The 19,309-nt window shown below is 36.7% G+C and overlaps 1 protein-coding gene across 14 annotated transcripts in view; it reads left to right on the forward strand.

Annotated features, from left to right (window-relative positions):
- nfixb (nuclear factor I/Xb) overlaps positions 1 to 19,309 on the forward strand; it is a 527,883-nt gene that overhangs the window by 233,860 nt on the left and 274,714 nt on the right. For 12 of the 14 annotated variants that reach the window (XM_061973664.1, XM_061973667.1, XM_061973665.1 and 9 more), the window contains one exon: positions 14,816 to 15,347. In XM_061973664.1, coding sequence (XP_061829648.1) covers positions 14,816 to 15,347 — 532 coding nt within the window. Of the gene's footprint in view, positions 1 to 11,103; positions 13,214 to 14,815; positions 15,348 to 19,309 lie in introns of those variants that run through there. The other 2 variants (XM_061973668.1, XM_061973675.1) reach the window with 2 other exon arrangements.

Genomic DNA, 19,309 nt, shown 5'->3' on the forward strand with positions numbered 1-19,309 from the left:
AATCATCTGTAATACCACAACAAGTTATTGTATTTTTAAAACTGATTTGTCTCTTAAGAGGTTCCGTACACCACGTTAAACGCTCTTGTACTGTAAGTAGCAGCGTGTGGTTAAACAGACAAAAATAACATTTACTGCATTTAGTTGTAACTTAATTAACCCTATAAATCACAGCTCTGCACTCACAGTAAATTACTGTAAATGTTACTGTGACAGTAATGCAATTTCCGATGAAAATGTTCAACCAATTAATTAAGTTGACATATGCCGGGCTCGCCAAACAAAACAAAGCTTTGTGTTATAGGTGAAAAAGCAAACTATTGTGGCCTAATATTTAATAACACGTCATTATTAGCGAATTATGATATTTTTACAATACGCAGAGGGCCAATACAAATGAGCGGCAGGCCGGAAATGGCCCCTCGGTCGCGCTTTGGACACCCCTGATGTAAGAAAGAGCTACAATATTAATGATTAGAATAAATTTACCCTATCTTCCTTTATTTTTCAGATTCCTTTAATTTCCCTTGTTTTCCAGGAAAAAACATCCTTATTCTTCAGACATTTTTTCCCTATCGTCCCTTATTTTTCAGAAAATATCCCTTAATTTCCAGAACAATTTCCTTGTTTTCCAGAAAATAAATTTTTAATCTTCAGAAAATGTTCCCTTCCTTCCTTTATTTTTCAAAAAATATTCCTTAATTTCCAGAACATTTACCTTGTTTTGCAAAAAATGTCCCTTATCTGCCCTCGTTTTCCAGAAAATGTCCCTTATTTGCCCAAATATTTGGCTTAAAAATTTTCTTATTTTTCAGGAAGAAACATTTATTTTCCAGAAAAATGAACATTATTTTTTCAGAAAAAAATCTTTATTTTCCAGAAAATTTCCCTTATTTAGCAGAACATTTCCTTTATTTTCCATATAATTTGCCTTATTTTCCAAAACATTTCCATTATTTTCAAGAACATTTTCCATATTTTCTAGATAATATCCCTTAATTTCTAAGAAAACAAAAAAACAAAAACAAAAACCTTATTTTCCCCTTAAAATTCCATTATTTTCAAATAAAATGTGGCAACATTACAGCGATAAAAGGTGTAGCTCAAGTCTGTCCAAATCTTAAAAAAAAAAAAAAATCATATTAGCACTTTAACTGATCTTTTCTTTAGGGCTGCAATGATTAATTGGATTAATTGATTAGAAAACTGCTTTGGTTTATATTCTGTTGCTTCGATTTATCGTTTAATGAGTACCGTAATGAAAAAAGAATTCATGAAGGGCCCGGAACTTTAAATATGTAAACACTATTTTCACTAAAATGCGTATTGAGGCTATACATTGTGTTTATCAGACACTCCTTTATTTGAACAAACTATTGGATACTCAATTTATAAAATAATCCATAGCTGCATTGGGTGATTATACAAGATTAATGCGATCATAGTTTGTGATTAATGATTAATCGCATGAGTTAACTCATTAAATTTGACAGCCTATAGCCTATGGCCAATATTAATGATGAGAATAAATAAATAATAAATAAAGTGATATTCTGATCAATCTCATTTTATTTACTTATATTACACCAATTCTTAAAAAAAAAGAAGCTAATCGGTCATACATATACCCATTTTTTGAAAGAATGTTTATTTAACAGCGGGGAAAAAAACATATAAATGTATGGAATAGAATAAGAGCAAATAAAACTGCAGACAAAACACCGCTTTTCCCTCCACAGTGAAAGAGTTAATCTGAAGTTGGCAGGCGAGTCCGCCGTCTCGTTCAGACGTGCGGAGAATTAAAAAAAAAAAACACCAAAAAAACCCACTTCATGTCTTTTGTCTGTCTCCGCAGACTCTTGGAACACAGCACAAAAATGCGAGTCTAAACGATCAGTCAAAATGAATATATCTAATATGTTTCACAGTAGCGCACATTTACACCAGTCTGCGGGCAAACGAGCGGGCCCCGGCGAGTGGTCGTGAACGCACCACAATGTTGTGCAGACGCCCAAAGTGACGCCTAAAAACAGGGCTTTCTAAAAAATGAGCAGTTCAATGTCTCGACGTGAAAATTGGACACATTTACGTCTGCGTCACTTCGAATTGACGGGAGATATTAGAAAGTTGCTCATGTGGGTCACTTGCGGACACAATTAAGTCGTTTTTTAAGCTAAATTTATGGCGTTAAAAATCAACATTTTCGACTGGATGTAGTCAAATATGGACTAATTAGAGACGAACCCACTCAGGCACAAATCGGAAGCATTTATTTGTACATTTATTTCCTAATAATGTTTTCAAATAACTTTATTACAATTACTAGAGTGTTTTTTTTTAAACAATATGTACGTTTATAGATATGGAAATAATTTCAGGTGTCGTTTTAACATAAATCGAACCCGGAAGTCCGACGAAATAGGGCGTTTAAAAGGTCGTGGTGGGTTGATACTGCCAATATTGGCATCGATCTGATACCACGTAACCACAACGTCAGTAATGACAATAACGATCCTTTTTATTCATTTCCCCTCCCCCCTAAAATCTTTAAGAGGCTCTGCCTTTTTTTTGGTCGTGGTTATAGTCAAAATAAAGAAAAAGGAAAAAGCAAGGCCAGCAACACTGGTGTCCCCTCTAATAATTGTAATACAAACTGCGCAGGCGCTACCAAATGTCTTCGTCAGTGCGCAATTTTCAACCGGAAGTGATGCCCTTAAATAGTCACAGCTGTGGTCAATCAAGTTCAAAAATGAAAGTACACAAATAATAGACAAAATGGAAAATTGTACAAAATACATCAAAGACTCAATAAAGTATCAGAGGAAAATAAATAAAAATAAAACAATGTAAACATGTAAATGTAAAATAATCAAGTCTACAATATACAGTAAAAAATGCACGATAGTGTAACAATATCAGCAAAAATAAAAATCACAATTCCCTTTTATTACAAGAAAATTGTTTAAACAAAAAAAAGTCAATAATTCAAAAATAAGTCAACAAAACAAACATGGGTCCTTTGGCTTTCCTTTTTGCATTTGTAAATAACATACAATAGAATAGATAGAATAGAAAGTACTTTATTGATCCCTGGGGGAAATTCAGCACCACAGTTCGCTCACAATAGACAAGAATAATAATAAATAATATAATATATATAACATATTATGTATATAATATATAAATAATATAAATATATTCTACATTTAAGTGCAGTCAAGGAACATATGCATTATACAGTCTGATGGCTGTCGGTATGAAGGACCTCCTGTGTCGTAAATCTATATATCCGTAACGGCAATATTATAATAGGGGGGAAAAAAACAGATATTTGTGAATAAATGACATAGAAGATGATTCAAAATGAATCTGATATTGATACTGTCGATGTTTGTATTGATCCGCCCACCCCTAGTATTTGCTGGTCACATCTCAGCGAAGATAAACCCCCATTGAAACTGAAGTCTCAATTTAATTCCCAGCTAAAGGGATTAACCTAAAGTCACCTTCCATGTGTTGTTTACGTTGGCTCCAGGACCCCAATGGAGTGGCTGGATGTAAAGCCGCTCACCCACGGAGGGTTCCACTTTGTCGCTTCACTCCCCCGCCACTTTTGTCACTCCAAAGCCTCCGCGTTCGCAGTTATTCCTGGAATTACACGTCGGCGCCGTTTTCAGGCAAACGGCGTGGCTAAGGAGAACGACCGGAACACCCTTGAAGTCAAATGTTGCTGACATTTGAATGGTGCTTTATTTGCATTTCTGGCAGGGTCACCCAGAAAGCCTTGGTTTGGTCTGAAAGGTAGACGCGCAGGAATCGCATTCAAGCGCCGGTTTATCTCATGCCGTTGACTTCCCGGATATTTGTTCTGCAGGTGGCATAAAAAATTTAAAAAGGATATATTTAACGATGAAGCCACCTCTCTATCGCACCGCAGACACACACTTGTGAATCCATTTTCCTTTATTGGCTTCCTTTTGTTGCTTTATCTAAGTTGGCATCGGTGGGACGAGACCCAAGCCAGGCGAGGATGAACGTGGAGGTGTGAGGAGTGAGAGTCGGCGTGGAAGCTCCGTGAAGTGTTCCGCTCTTTGTAACAAGAGCGGAGATTTTTATGTGTTTACTCCATGCAAATTTGCATCGATTCGAATTTGAAGCTCTTCCGGCTTCAGGAAAATGAACTTTTCAGGCAGTTCTTCATCACTCGGAAATCGTTTGTAATGTCAGATATTTGTTGAATTCACATCCCCAGTAGTCTCTTGGCTCTCACTGGAAAACTACGGTATTTCTCTCCTTTTTACCAACATCCTCCCTTTTAGATAGTTTCCTGTACATTTCCCATGTTTTAACTACCGTATTTATCGGACTACAAGTCGCAGTTTTTTTCATAGTTTGGCCGGTGGTGCGACTTATACTCAGGGGCGACTTATGTGTGAAATTATTAACACATTGTCGTAAAAAAATCAAATAATATTATTTAGCTCATTCACGTAAGAGACTAGACGTATAAGATTTCATGGGATTTAGCGATTAGGAGTGACAGATTGTTTGGTAAACGTATATCATGTTCTATATGTTATTGTTATTAATAATATGTTACGTTAACATACCAGGCACGTTCTCAGTTGGTTATTTATGCCTCATATAACGTACACTTATTCAGCCTGTTGTTCACTATTCTTTATTTATTTTAAATTGCCTTTCAAATGTCTATTCTTGGTGTTGGGTTTTATCAAATACATTTCCCCCAAAAAATGCAACTTATACTCCAGTGCGACTTATATATGTTTTTTTTCCTTCTTTATTATGCATTTTCGGCCGGCGCGACTTATACTCCGGAGCGACTTATACTCCGAAAAATCCGGTATTAGAAAAAAAGGAAATCTTCTGCTGAAACACCAGCACCTCCATCTGTGAGGGCGGTGGTGCCGCGCGTTGTCCTGCAGTATGCAGCATTTCCTTTAAATTCCCTTTGTTTTCCAGAAAAAAAAATCCTTATTCTCCGGAAAATGTACCCTATGTTCCTTTATTTTTCAGATTCCTTTCATTTCCCTTGTTTTCCAGAAGAAAAATCCTTATTCTTCAGAAAATGTTCCCTATCTTCTTTTATTTTTCAGAAAATATCCCTTAATTTCCCGAACATTTTCTTTTAATTTCCCTTATTTTCCAAGAAAAAAATCATTCTCCAGAAAATTTACCCTATCTTCCTTTATTTTTCAGATTCCTTTCATTTACCTTGTTTTCCAGGAAAAAAAATCCATATTATTCAGAAAATGTTCCCTATCTTCCTTTATTTTTCAGAAAATATCCCATAATTTCCAGAACATTTACCTTTTTTTCCAGAAAATGCGCCTTATCTGCCCTCATTTTCCAGAAAATGTCCCTTATTTGCCAAAAGATTTTGCTTAAAACTTTTCTTATTTTTCAGAAAAAAAGTGTATTTTCTAGAAAACTAACCTTATTTTTTAGGGGAAAAAATATCCTTATTTTTTAAATTTAAAAAATCCCTTATTTAGCAGAAAATGTCCCTTATTTGCCAAAATATTTTGCTTAAAACTTTTCTTATTTTTCAGAAAAAAAGTGTATTTTCCAGAAAATTAACCTTATTTTTTAGGGGGGAGGAATCCTTAATTTTAATAAAAATGTCCCTTATTTAGCAGAACATTTCTTTTATTTTCCATATAATTTGCCTTATTTTCCAAAACGTTTCCATTATTTTCAAAAACATTTTCCATATTTTAACTATTACAAAAAAAGGAAATCTTCTGCTAAAACACCAGCACCTCCATCTGTGAGGGCGGTGGTGCAGTCGGCACCAGCATTTCCTTTCATTTCCCTTCTTTTCCAGAAAAAAAATCCTTATTCTCCAGAAAATTTACCCTATCTTTCTTTTATTTTTCATATTCCTTTAACTTCCCTTGTTTTCCAGGAAAAACATCCTTATTCTTCAGAAATGTTTCCCTATCTTCCCTTCAGAAAATATCCCTTAATTTCCAGAACATTTTCCTTTCATTTCCCTTGTTTTCCAGAAAAAAAATCTTTAATCTTCAGAAAATATTCCCTATCTTCCTTTATTTTTCAGAAAACATCCCTTATTTCCAGAACATTGACCTTGTTTTCCAGAAAATGTCCCTTATCTGCCCTCGTTTTCCAGAAAATGTCCCTTATTTGCCAAAATATTTGGCTTAAAACGTTTCTTATTTTTCAGAAAAAAAATCTTTATTTTCCATAAAAATGTCCCTTATTTAGCAGAACATTTCCTTTATTTTCCATTTAATTTGCCTTATTTTCCAAAACATTTCCATTATTTTCAAGAAAATTTTCCATATTTTCTAGATAATTTCACTTAATTTCTAAAAAAAAAAAAAAAAAAAAAAAATCCCTTATTTTCCCCCTAAAATTCCATTATTTTCAAATAAAATGTGGCAACATTACAGCGATAAAAGGTGTAGCTCAAGTCTGTCCAAATCTTTCACTTTTCACCAACATATTTTTCAACTTTAATCCTAGTTTAAAAAAAAATAAAAAATCATATTAGCACTTTAATTGATCTTTTCTTTCGGGCTGCAATGATTAATTGATTAGAAAACTGCTTTGGTTTATATTCTGTTGCTTCGATTTATCGTTTAAAAATCATGAAATTTAAATCAAGGGCCCGGAACTTTAAATATGTAGACACTATTTTCACTAAAATGCGTATTGAGGCTGTAAATTGTGTTTATCAGATACTCTATTATTTGAACAAACTTGGATACTCAATTTATAAAATAATCGATAGCTGCATTGTGTGATTAATACACGATTAATGCGATCATAGTTTGTGATTAATCGCATGAGTTAACTCATTAAATTTGACAGCCTATAGCCTATGGTCGGGGATTGCCACAAAAGGCAGAAGTGTGTACCACGGTCTGGGAATACGTTTACCGGAAAATTGCCTATAGTTAAAAAAAAAAACATTTCAGTTTCTTTGAGTCAGACAATATTTTGGTAGTATGGAATATTTTAACTTGACATGTTATATAGGCGTGGCCAACCAGTTAGTCTTGTCGGATCTAGCCAAAATCTAATTTTTTATCGAGTATACCGACATTTTGTTTGACTAGAAAAAACTGAAAAACAGGGCTGGAGCGATTAATCGATTAGAAAAAAACTTCGATTTATAATATATCGCTTCGATTATTAGTTCAATAAGTGTAACTATTGAAATTGAGAAAATCCGGACTGCATGGAGTTCCTGGAACTGTAAATACGCGGACATAGATTTACATGCACGAGTGTGCGTGGCGGCAAACAGCTGAGAGTTTTTAGTATTTTTACTCTTATTAATGCACACATGCTAGCTGTGCAATTTCAAAGTTGATGATGTGCATTTCAAAAATAAAGAATGAAGTTTATGGCAAACAGAATTATTTTGTTTGATTCAAGTATTTTCTCTAAAATACGCATCGAGGCTCGATTAATCGAACTGACTAATTGATAAATTACTTCATTACTAAAATAATTGATAGCCGCCCTAAAATACGCATTGAGGCCATAAAGTGTGTTTAGCCGATTACTCGATTAATCGAACAATATAATCAATATTTACCCGATTAGTAAAATAATCTATAGCTGCCCTAAAAGGACATTGAAGCTATAAAGTGTGTTTTAACCGATTACTCGAATAATTGAACAAAATAATTGATGATTACTAAAATACTTGGTAGCAGCTCTAAAAGCAGCTACCGATTCTTTTAATAATCGGGTAATCTATTGGTTATGTTTTTGACCAATCTGGTACTTTGATTAAACACAATGTAAAGTGTGTTTTAGCCAATTATTCGACTAGTCAAACAAAAAAATCAATAGATCAGTCGATTACTACAATAATCGGTGGCTGGCCTAAAAGGCATTGAGGCTATAAATGGTGTTTTATCAGATCACTTAATTAATAAAACAAAATAATTAATAGATTACACGATTACTAAAATAATCGTTAGCTGCCCTAAAAACACATTGACCCCATGATGTGTGTTTTAACCGATCACTCAAATAATCGGACAAAAGAATCGATGATTACTCAAATAATCTGTAGCTGCCCAGAAAACTCATTAGGGTTATAAAGTGTTTAGTTTTTTTATTAGTCGATTAATCAAACAAAAAAATCAAATGATTAATCGATTCCTAAAATAATCGGTCGCTGCCCTTAAACACATTAAGGGCTATGAAATGTTTTTTATTCCATTACTCGATTAGTCAAACAAAACAATGAAGAGATTACTCGATTACTAAAATAATCTGTAGCTGTCCTAAAACGCATTGAGGCTATGAAGTGTGTTTTATTCGATTACTCGATTAGTCTCACAAAACAATCTCAATTACTAAAATACTTGCTAGCTATGCTGAAAGGCATTGAGGCTATCAACTGTGTTTTATCAGAATACTCGATTGGTCAAACAAAACAATCAGTAGATTATTCGATTACTAAAATAATCTGTAGCTGCTCTAAAACGCATGGAGGCCATAAATTGTGTTTTATCAGATTATTAATTTTTATAAAAAATAAAATAATCCGTAGCTGCCCTCGAAACGTATTTAAGCTTTTTAAGTGTGTTTTAATCGATTACTCGAATAATCGAACACAAATAATCCATGATTACTAAAATAATCAGAAACTGTTCTAAAACGCATTGAGGCTTTACGTTGTGTTTAATCAGAGTACCCGATTGGTCAAAGAAAATAATCAATTGATTACCCGATTACTAAAATAATCGACAGCTGCCCTTGAAACGCATTGAAGCTTTTAAGTGTGTTTTAATTGATTACTCGAATAATCGAACAAAATGAATCCATGATTACTAAAATAATCGGAAGCTGCTCTAAAAGGCATTGAGGCTATACATTGTGTTTTATCAGATTCCTCAATTAATAGAACAAAATAATCAATAGATTACATGTTTACTAAAATAATCGATAGCTGCCCTGAAAACACATTGAACCCATGAAGTGTGTTTTAACCGATTGCTCAAATAATCTGAGAAAATAATCGATGATTACTCAAATAATCTGTAGCTGCCCAAAAAACACATTAAGGCTACAAAGTGTGTTTTATTTGATTACTCGATTAATCAAACAAAAAAATCAATTGATTAATTGATTCCTAAAATAATCGGTGGCTGCCCTTAAACGCATTAAGAGCTATGAAATGTGTTTTATTCCATTGTTCGATTAGTCTCACAAAACAATCAAGAGATTACTCGATTACTAAAATAATCGGTAGCTGCTCCTCGAAACACATTGAAGCTTTTAAGTGTGTTCTAATCGATTACTCGAATAACCGAACAAAAATGATCCATGATTACCAAAATAATCGGTAGGTAGGTAGGTAGGTCTTTATTGTCATTGCACAAGTACAACAAAACTTTGTTTTCAGCACAAGCCCGTTCAAGATTAGACAAAACAAACAGTGTACAGGGTTACAGAACAGGAACGCTGATGGGTCGCCACAAGGCGCCCCGTAAAAGATGGGAAAAAGGTAAAACGCTGGGGAAAGATGAGTAAAAAAAATAAAATCTAGACTGGGCTCCTAAGGGGGCCCAGTATGGAGTGGGGAAAAAACCTCCATAGCAAAGCACATATACATATTACAACTTACATCTCGAGATATCTAGCAACAGAGGGAAGGGAGTGCGAGGTCATGATGTTAGGCCGCAGCTCTCAGGCGCTGACCATCCATTCATCACCCCTATGGGATTTGCGTCGTGGGCGTTGGGTTGGGGGGGGTGTATGTGTGGCGTATATTTTTGTGGTTGCAAGTGTGTGTGTAGGAAGCTGCTCTAAAACTCATTGAGGCTATACATTGTGTTTAGTCGAATTACCCGATTGGTCAAACAAAATAATCAATAGATTACCCGATTACTAAAATAATCGATAGCTGCCCTCGAAACGCATTGAAGCTTTTAAGTGTGTTTTAATTGATTACTCGAATAATCGAACAAAATTAATCCATGATTACTAAAATAATCGGAAGCTGCTCTAAAACACATTGAGGCTTTACATTGTGTTTAATCAGAGTACCCGATTGGTCAAACAAAATAACCAATAGATTACCTGATCATTTAAAGAATCGGTAGATGCCCTCGAAACTCATTGAAGCTTTTAATCGATTACTCGAATAACCGAACAAAAATAATCCATGATTACTAAAATAATCGGAAGTTGTTGTAAAACACATTGAGGCTTTACACTGTGTTTAATCAGAGTACCCAATTGGCCAAACAAAATAACTAATAGATTACCCGTTATTAAAAGAATCGGTCGCTGCCCTCGAAACTTATTGAAGCTTTTAATCGATTACTCGATTAACCGAACAAAAATAATCCATGATTACTAAAATAATCAGAAGCTGCTCTAAAACGCATTGAGGCTATACATTGTGTTTAGTCGAATTACCCGATTGGTCAAACAAAATAATCAATAGATTACCCGATTCCTAAAATAATCGATAGCTGCCCTCGAAACGCATTGAAGCTTTTAAGTGTGTTTTAATCGATTACTCGAATAATCAAACACAAATAATCCATCCATCCATCCATTTTCTACCGCTTGTCCCTTTTTGAGGTCGCAGGGGGTGCTGGAGCCTATCTCAGCTGCATTCGGGCGGAAGGCGGTGTACAAGTCGCCACATAATCCATGATTACTAAAATAATCGGAAACTGTTCTAAAACACATTGAGGCTTTTAGGGCTGCAACAACTAATCGATTAAATCGATTAAAATCGATTATAAAAATAGTTGGCGATTAATTTAGTCATCGATTCGTTGGATCTATGCTATGCGCATAGGCAATTTAAAAACTTTTTATTTTTTATTTTTTATAAACCTTTATTTATAAACTGCAACATGTACAAACAGCTGAGAAACAATAATCAAAATAAGTATGGTGCCAGTATTTTGTTTTTTTCAATAAAATACTGGAAAGGATAGAAATGTAGTTTGTCTCTTTTATGATTATTAATCGATTAATCGAGGTAATAATCGACAGATTAATCGATTATCAAATTAATCGTTAGTTGCAGCCCAAGAGGCTTTACATTGTGTTTAATCAAAGTACCCGATTGGTCAAACAAAATAACCAATAGATTACCCGATTATTTAAAGAATCGGTAGCTGCCCTCGGAACTCATTGAAGCTTTTAAGTGATTACTCGAATAATCGAACAAAAATAATCCATGATTATTAAAATAATCAGAAGCTGCTCCAAAACGCATTGAGGCTATACATTGTCTTTAATCAGAGTACCCGATTGGTCAAACAAAATAATCGACAGATTACTCGATTAATCGGTAGGTCACATTTGTTTGATCGTCTCAGTGATACGGGACAAAGTTTGTCCCTTTCCAGCTCGATACAGTTTCTCGTAGCGGTGTGTCTTCGGTGGGAACAGTGTGGGGTCTAAATCTTCGGACTCGCGGGTGTGACGGTCACTTGGCTCGCAACCGTCACGGGGGGTTTCCGCGGGACGCGTGTAAGTCCTGGATTCATCGGCGACACATCACGCTCCGCTGAGCGTTCATCCTGTGTTGAAACAGCTGAGGCGGTTTTGTTTTTGCCCTCCCTCGCCGCCTTCCTCTCCAAAAATTGGTAACCGTGTCTGCGTTTTTAGCGCACCCCCCCAACCCGCCTTGTACCCCGGAATCCTCTCGCCATTCATGCGTGTGGTGTGTGCGCGGCGGGTTGGTTTCCCCCTCTTTGTTTGCTGTGGTGGAAAAAAAAAAAAAAAACCCGTGAGCAGATGCGGGTGGCGGCGGCGGTCTGGAGGGATTCTGAAGCTGTGCGTCCAGCTCCGTGCCATCCTCTGCCAAGGTGGCATTATGCGAGCAGAGCGGGGAGGGGGGAGTGCGGGGAGGCGATGGCGGCCACAGAGGTGCAGTCAGGGCTCGGGACGAGGGTCGACTTACTCCCTTGAACTTTGTCTCCGTGTCAGAGTGGAACTTGTCAATTTGGGGAATTGCGTGGCGTCGGACAAGGCTGCACAATCTCCTATCCCACCCCCCCCACGCCACCGACCCTTCCTCCTCCTCCTCCTCCTGCTCCTCTTCCTCACCCCCCCTCCTCCTCCTCCTCCTCCGACTCTCTCTATCTCTCCCCTCCCCTTTTCCAGCTCTTGAAGCTAACGTATTGGCTGGGCTTCCAGGCGCGGCGTTGCCAAATAGGTGGGCCTTACTCGCGCTGGCAGAGGCTCAAGCAATGGTCGGGGAAAGAGCGCGGCGAGGACGAGCGACGGCGACGGGGAGAACAGAAAGGGAAAGAGAGAGAGTTGGAGAGAAAAGGGGGGAAAAAAGAAGCTGCAGTCGGCTTTGCCAGCGGTCGTATGCGCTCGTCCAACATTGATTCGGCTCTCTATCCACCCCCCCCCAACCCTCCACCCCACCTCTATCCTGTGCCGCCACCCCCCGCTTGCCTCTCTGTGCATGTGTGTGTGTGTGTGTATGTGTGTGCGTGTGTGTGTGTGTGAGCCTTGCACCAGGCCCTGGGATCAGAACCACCACCAATTTACTCCTTGCCAAGGATTTTGTATTCAAGTTTTTGGGTTGTTTTTTTTTTGCACAACGGATGATTTAATTTTTAAGTGAATCATCGCCGTTCTTTTTTCTTTTCAACCCCCCCCCACACACCTCAATACTCTTGAATATTCTATTTTTACCGGACAATCCTTTTTGCCAAATTATTGCGGTAAAACCTGAATTTTTTCCAGATTTTTTTCTTTTCCAAATTTTAAAAGCTAATTATTTTTGACATCTCCTCCAATTTTTTCTCTCTCCCGCCATTAATTCTCCACTCTTTGCCAAACCAGCACTTGCTTTACATTTGGGAGCGCGGAAGAATTTTTTTTTCTATTCTTTTTTTTTTCTCACTTTTAACGCTGTGCCAAATTTATGATGAGAGTGCAAAATGGTAACTACCAGGCCGTCTGTCTTCTTCTAGCCGTGCGCTGTTCTGTCTGCTTTCAGTGTGTTGTGGAAATGTGAGTCTGCTTGTGGAGCTCCCTTTTTATTTTTTGCATGATAGCGCAGACAGGAAGTGGTATGGCTGATCTTTTAGCGGCACATTTCAACAGTGGTCTTGTGGCGGAAAGGCTTGGCGATGGTGAGCGACCGGTGTGTGGCAACCCTGCCACGGGAGCGCTATGGCGAGATCTGGGCTTTGTTGCCCAGAGATATGTAGTGAAGGTATTATGGTACAGCAGAATACTTTAACTTCTCTTTTACTGGAAAAAAAAAAAAATTACGCACCGGCTCAGCTTTTCCCTTTATTTTGTTGTATTTACTGTTCTTATTATTCATTTAAATGGAGAATTTAAATTGTATTACTTAGATTTAACAGTCATGTATTTATTTTTGTTTTTCCCACAAATGTCTACTGCAGGGGATGCTGGCTCTAAAAAAAAAAAAAAAAAAAAAAAAGTAATGCATTTTTTTGTGTTTTTGCCACAAATGTCTACTGCAGATGACGTTAGCTTTCATAGCACAGTAATTCCTAATTTGAACCCAATTTATTTAAAAAAAAAATTGAGAATTTAAATTGTATTATTTAGACTTAACAGTCATGTATTTAATTTTTGTTTTTGCCACAAATGTCTACTGCAGATGACGTTAGCTTTCAAAGCACACTAATTCCAAATTTAAACCCAATTTATTAAAAAAAAAAATTGAGAATTTAAATTGTATTATTTAAATTTAACAGTCATGCATTTAATTTTTGTTTTTCCCACAAATGTCTACTGCAGGGGATGCTGGCTCTCAAAAAAAAAAAAAAAAAAAAAAAAAAAAAAAAAAAAATTGTGTATTTGCCACAAATGTCTACTGCAGATGACATTAGCTTTCATAGCACACTAATTCCAAATTTGAACCCAATTTATTTTAAAAAAAAATTGAGAATTTAAATTGTATTATTTAGACTTAACAGTGATGCATTTAATTTTTGTTTTTGCCACAAATGTCTACTGCAGATGACGTTAGCTCTCATAGCACACTAATTCCAAATTCGAACCCAATTTATTTATTTTTTAAATTGAGAATTTAAATTGTATTATTTAAATTTAACAGTCATGCATTTAATTTGTGTTTTTCCCACAAATGTCTACTGCAGGGGATGCTGGCTCTCAAAAAAAAAAAAAAAAGAAAAAAAAAAAAAGTAGTGCATTTTTTTGTGTTTTTGCCACAAATGTCTACTGCAGGGGATGCTCGCTCTCAAAAAAACAAAAACAAAAAAAGTAATGCATTTTTTTGTGTTTTTGCCACAAATGTCTACTGCAGTTTTACGTTAGCTCTCATAGCACACTAATTCCAAATTTGAACCCAATTTATTTAAAAAAAAAATTGAGAATTTAAATTGTATTATTTAAATTTAACAGTCATGCATTTAAATTTTTGTTTTTCCCACAAATGTCTACTGCAGGGGATGCTGGTTCTCAAAAAAAAAAAAAAAAAAAAGTAGTGCATTTTTTTGTGTTTTTGCCACAAATGTCTACTGCAGATGACGTTAGCTCTCATAGCACACTAATTCCAAATTCGAACCCAATTTATTTTTTTTTTTAAATTGAGAATTTAAATTGTATTATTTAAATTTAACAGTCATGCATTTAAATTTTTGTTTTTCCCACAAATGTCTACTGCAGGGGATGCTGGCTCTCAAAAAAAAACAAAAATGCATTTTTTTGTGTTTTTGCCACAAATGTCTACTGCAGATGACGTAGCACACTAATTCCAAATTCGAACCCAATTTATTACAAAAAAAAAAAAATCTAACCTTTTTTCTTCCTGTTCCTACAGGATGAATTTCATCCCTTCATCGAGGCCCTCCTCCCCCATGTCCGTGCCTTCTCCTACACCTGGTTCAACCTGCAGGCCCGTAAGCGCAAGTACTTCAAGAAGCACGAGAAGAGGATGACCAAGGACGAGGAGCGCGCGGTGAAGGACGAGCTGCTGGGCGAGAAGCCCGAGATCAAGCAGAAGTGGGCCTCGCGCCTCCTGGCCAAGCTCCGCAAGGACATCCGGCCCGAGTTCCGCGAGGACTTTGTGCTCACCATCACGGGGAAGAAGCCGCCGTGCTGCGTGCTGTCCAACCCCGACCAGAAAGGCAAGATCCGCCGCATCGACTGCCTCCGCCAGGCCGACAAGGTGTGGCGGCTGGACCTGGTGATGGTCATCCTCTTCAAGGGCAGCCCTTTGGAGAGCACGGACGGGGAGCGGCTGGTCAAGTCGCCCCAGTGCTCCAACCACGGCCTGTGCGTCCAGCCGCACCACATCGGAGTGACGGTCAAGGAGCTGGACCTCTACCTGGCCTACTTTGTCCACACACCAGGTACGTGCTCACATCATCCTCTCTTCCTGACGACAATGAGCCGCTCCGTCCTGCGGAATCTTCAAAAAAAAAAGTCTTTTTTCCGAGGGTTGGACGGCGAGGATTAAAACCCGTGTTTACCTCGAGACGTGTTTGCATTGGTACATTTGTTCACGTATTTGCCCGCAAATTTGTCTAAATCCAAATGTGCGTGTTTCCCAGCACCGTCTGTAAACATGAGCATCTGCAGACCTGTTTGTCCATGCGCGCACGGGTGTGTGTGTTTGTGTGTGTGTGTGTGTGTGTGTGTGTGTGAGAGTGTGTGTGTGAGTGTGTGTGTAGCAGTATGTCATGTCTGTAATCCATGTGAATGTTTTTATGAGATTGTTGTGTATCGGTAGCAGTCTGATGTGCTTTCTTTTTTTTTTGCGTGCATGTGTGTACGTGTGTGTGTGTGTGTGTGTGTGTGTGTGTGTGTGTGTGTGTGTGTGTGTGTGTGTGTGTGTGTTGTGACAGCTGGCCTGATCCCAGGTAGTTTAGGAGGCAGCGAGAGTCTGTCTGTCTGCAGCCTCAGCCTGAATGCATCCAGCTCAGCTTTCTTTCCTCTAAAAGCCAGCACACACACACGCACGCACGCACGCACGTAAAGCAGTTCTTTATCAGGATCATTTCTAAAAATGTCTTTATATTTACTAGTCAATTGTGAAGTACACAAAGGCCATACCTTCTGCAGGATTTTTACTGTAAGCACATTATTATGATGCTAGGAAATTACCGTATTTTTCGGACTATAAGTCGCAGTTTTTTTCATAGTTTGGCCGGGGGTGCGACTTATACTCAGGAGCGACTTATGTGTGAAATTATTAACACATTACCGTAAAATATCAAATAATATTATTTAGCTCATTCACGTAAGAGACTAGACGTATAAGATTTCATGGGATTTAGCGATTAGGAGTGTTTTGGTAAACGTATAGCATGTTCTGTATGTTATAGTTAATAATAATATGTTACGTTAACATACCAGGCACGTTCTCAGTTGGTTATTTATGCCTCATATAACGTACACTTATTCAGCCTGTTGTTCACTATTCTTTATTTATTTTAAATTGCCTTTCTTCTTGGTGTTGGGTTTTATCAAATCAATTTCCCCAAAAAACGTGCGACTTATATATGTTTTTTTCCTTTTTTATTATTTTTTTTCGGCCGATGCGACTTATACTTCGGAGCGAAAAATGCGGTATATAACTCTCTTTTTTTAGTTTGCGATTTGAATAAATCAATGCACATAACACATATTAACTAATGCTGTCAAATGATTCCTTTTTAATGAGGTTAATCACACTTGGTTTTTGGATTAATCATGATTAATCACAGGTTATTACTCATTTAAATTGTCTTAAAAACAAAACAATATTTGGACACAAATGCCATTTTATGGTCAAAATGTCATGGATGTTTTACGTAAATTCACGTCATTTATTCGCATTGACCTGACCACTGACCGTGTATGTTCGGTCAAAATAGGTTGCGTGATTAATTTGTGATTAATCGCATGAGTTAACTCGTTATTTTTGACAGCCCTAATTAGAGATGTCTGATAAATGCTTTAAAATGTAATATCGAAAATTATCGGTATCGTTTTTTTTTTATCGGTATCGTTTTTTGTTTTTTTTGTATTTTTTTTATTAAATCAACATAAAAAACACAAGATACACTTGCAATTAGTGCACCAACCCAAAAAAACTCTCTCCCCCATTTACACTCATTCACACAAAAGGATTTTTTCTTTCTGTTATTAATATTCTGGTTCCTACATTATATATCAATATATATCAATACAGTCTGCTAGGGATACAGTCCGTAAGCACACATGATTGCTAGTCCACTAATAGTACTAACCTTTAACAGTTAAGTTTACTCATTTTCATTAATTACTAGTTTCTATTTAACTGTTTTTATATTGTTTTACTTTCTGTTTTATTCAAGAAAATGTTTTTAATTTATTTATCTTATTTTATTTTATAATTTTTTTTTTAAAAAGGACCTTATCTTCACCATACCTGGTTGTCCAAATTAGGCATAATAATGTGTTAATTCCACGACTGTATATATCGGTATCGGTTGATATCGGAATCGGTAATTAAGTTAATTAAGAGTTGGACAATATCGGAATATCGGATATCGGCAAAAAAAGTCATTATCGGACATCCCTAGCCCTAATGTTAGTATAATAATATATAAACATATGACGTAAAATTACATAATGGTGATATAACAAGCAATATATATCAATCCAACTTTATTTATATAGCACTTTTTATGCACAGGCAGCACAAAGTGGGTTTTTTTGTTTTGTTTTTAAAAAAGAGGAAAAACACACACACAAACACAGCAATATTGGCAATAACATGGCATGGCAATGAGGATTGTGGGGAAAAGCCACCTTTTAGGCATCCAAACTGGAGAATAACTAACATTAATATCATATAAAACATATACCGTATTTTTTGGACTATAAGTCGCAGTTTTTTTCATAGTTTGGCCGGGCTCCAGTGCGACATATACAGTATATGTTTTTTTCCTTCTTTATTATGCATTTTCGGCAGGTGCGACTTATACACCGGTGCGACTTATACTCCGAAAAATACGGTACTCACAAATATTGAAAAAAAAAAAGCAGAATTATTGACAAAAATACAACAACATAACTGCTTGTTGGATATCAATTGTATTTATTTTTTGGGGGGGTCTTGCAAAGAATAATATTATCAACTTTAAAGTGATTGCAATCTACACATACAGTAAATACTACTTTGCATCACATTATTTGATCATGTCCAATAGAATACTCAATCATTTGCACATAGAGGTCAATATTTATATGATATACACACGCAGATGCACAGCCCCCTTGCCTTTTGTTATCATAATAACATTGCTCTCATTTACTGCTGACTGGCCCGCAGTTGTTAATTCTCTGCTTGGCAGGGAGGTGCAACCTTCCTCTGTGATGGGGAACCCCATGCCAGGCTCCTTTCAGCCCAGTGTGTAACGCCGCTTGAGTTTGCCGGGCCTCCGCGAGCGCCCCTTCCTGTTCCACAATGTGCTGTGGCGAACTGCGGCTCAGATTAGCTCCCGGCGCAGCCTGGTGCCCCTCGGAGTGGAAGCCTGTATTTACCCGGTGCCAGAACCCGGCAGCCAGTCGGACCCCCGTGCGTGCCGCTGGTATAGCATTTGTTCATTCAGAAGTAAGCATTGTTGCATCCTTTTTGTGTTGCCGGCAACACTACAAGGCAGAGCTGGGCAAATATTTTGACTCGGGGGCCACATTGGGGGGCCAATGTGTATGTGTGTTTATAAATGATATATACACACATTTAGCTGTAAAAATGTGCTGTACAGTATGTGTGTTTAGGTCCCTTTATTTCAGGAACACTAATAGCATAGTCACAATGTCCTAAAAACAGACCACCTCAAAAAAACGGAATGAAATTTTACAGTTTTTTACTGAATGGGACACCCAAAATGTACAAGAAAATAAGAAAAGTGGGATTTACAATATTAACTATGAACAATAAAACACTGAATATTAACAACATATGAACATCGCTCCTCCATAGGCATCTTTTACAATCAAGCAAAACACAACAAAAATGTAACAAACAGCAAAATATGAATGCAAAGGATAATAAACACCTACAATATGATATATTATCACTTTTATGCAGAACTTTGTTGTAAAAATGTGCTGTACAGAAAGTGTGTTTGGGTCCCTTTTTTAGGAACACTAATACCAAAGGTCACAATGTCCGAATGAATTCTAAAAACAGACCACCTCAAAATAAATGGAATGGAATTTTAAGTTTTTTTTACTGAATGGGACACCCAAAATGTACATTAAAATGAAGAAAGTGTGATTTACAATATTAACTATGAGCAATAAAACACTGAATATTAACAACATATGAACATCGCTCCTC

Source organism: Nerophis lumbriciformis, linkage group LG22 (genome assembly GCF_033978685.3).
Source record: "Nerophis lumbriciformis linkage group LG22, RoL_Nlum_v2.1, whole genome shotgun sequence".
NCBI lineage: Eukaryota > Metazoa > Chordata > Actinopteri > Syngnathiformes > Syngnathidae > Nerophis > Nerophis lumbriciformis.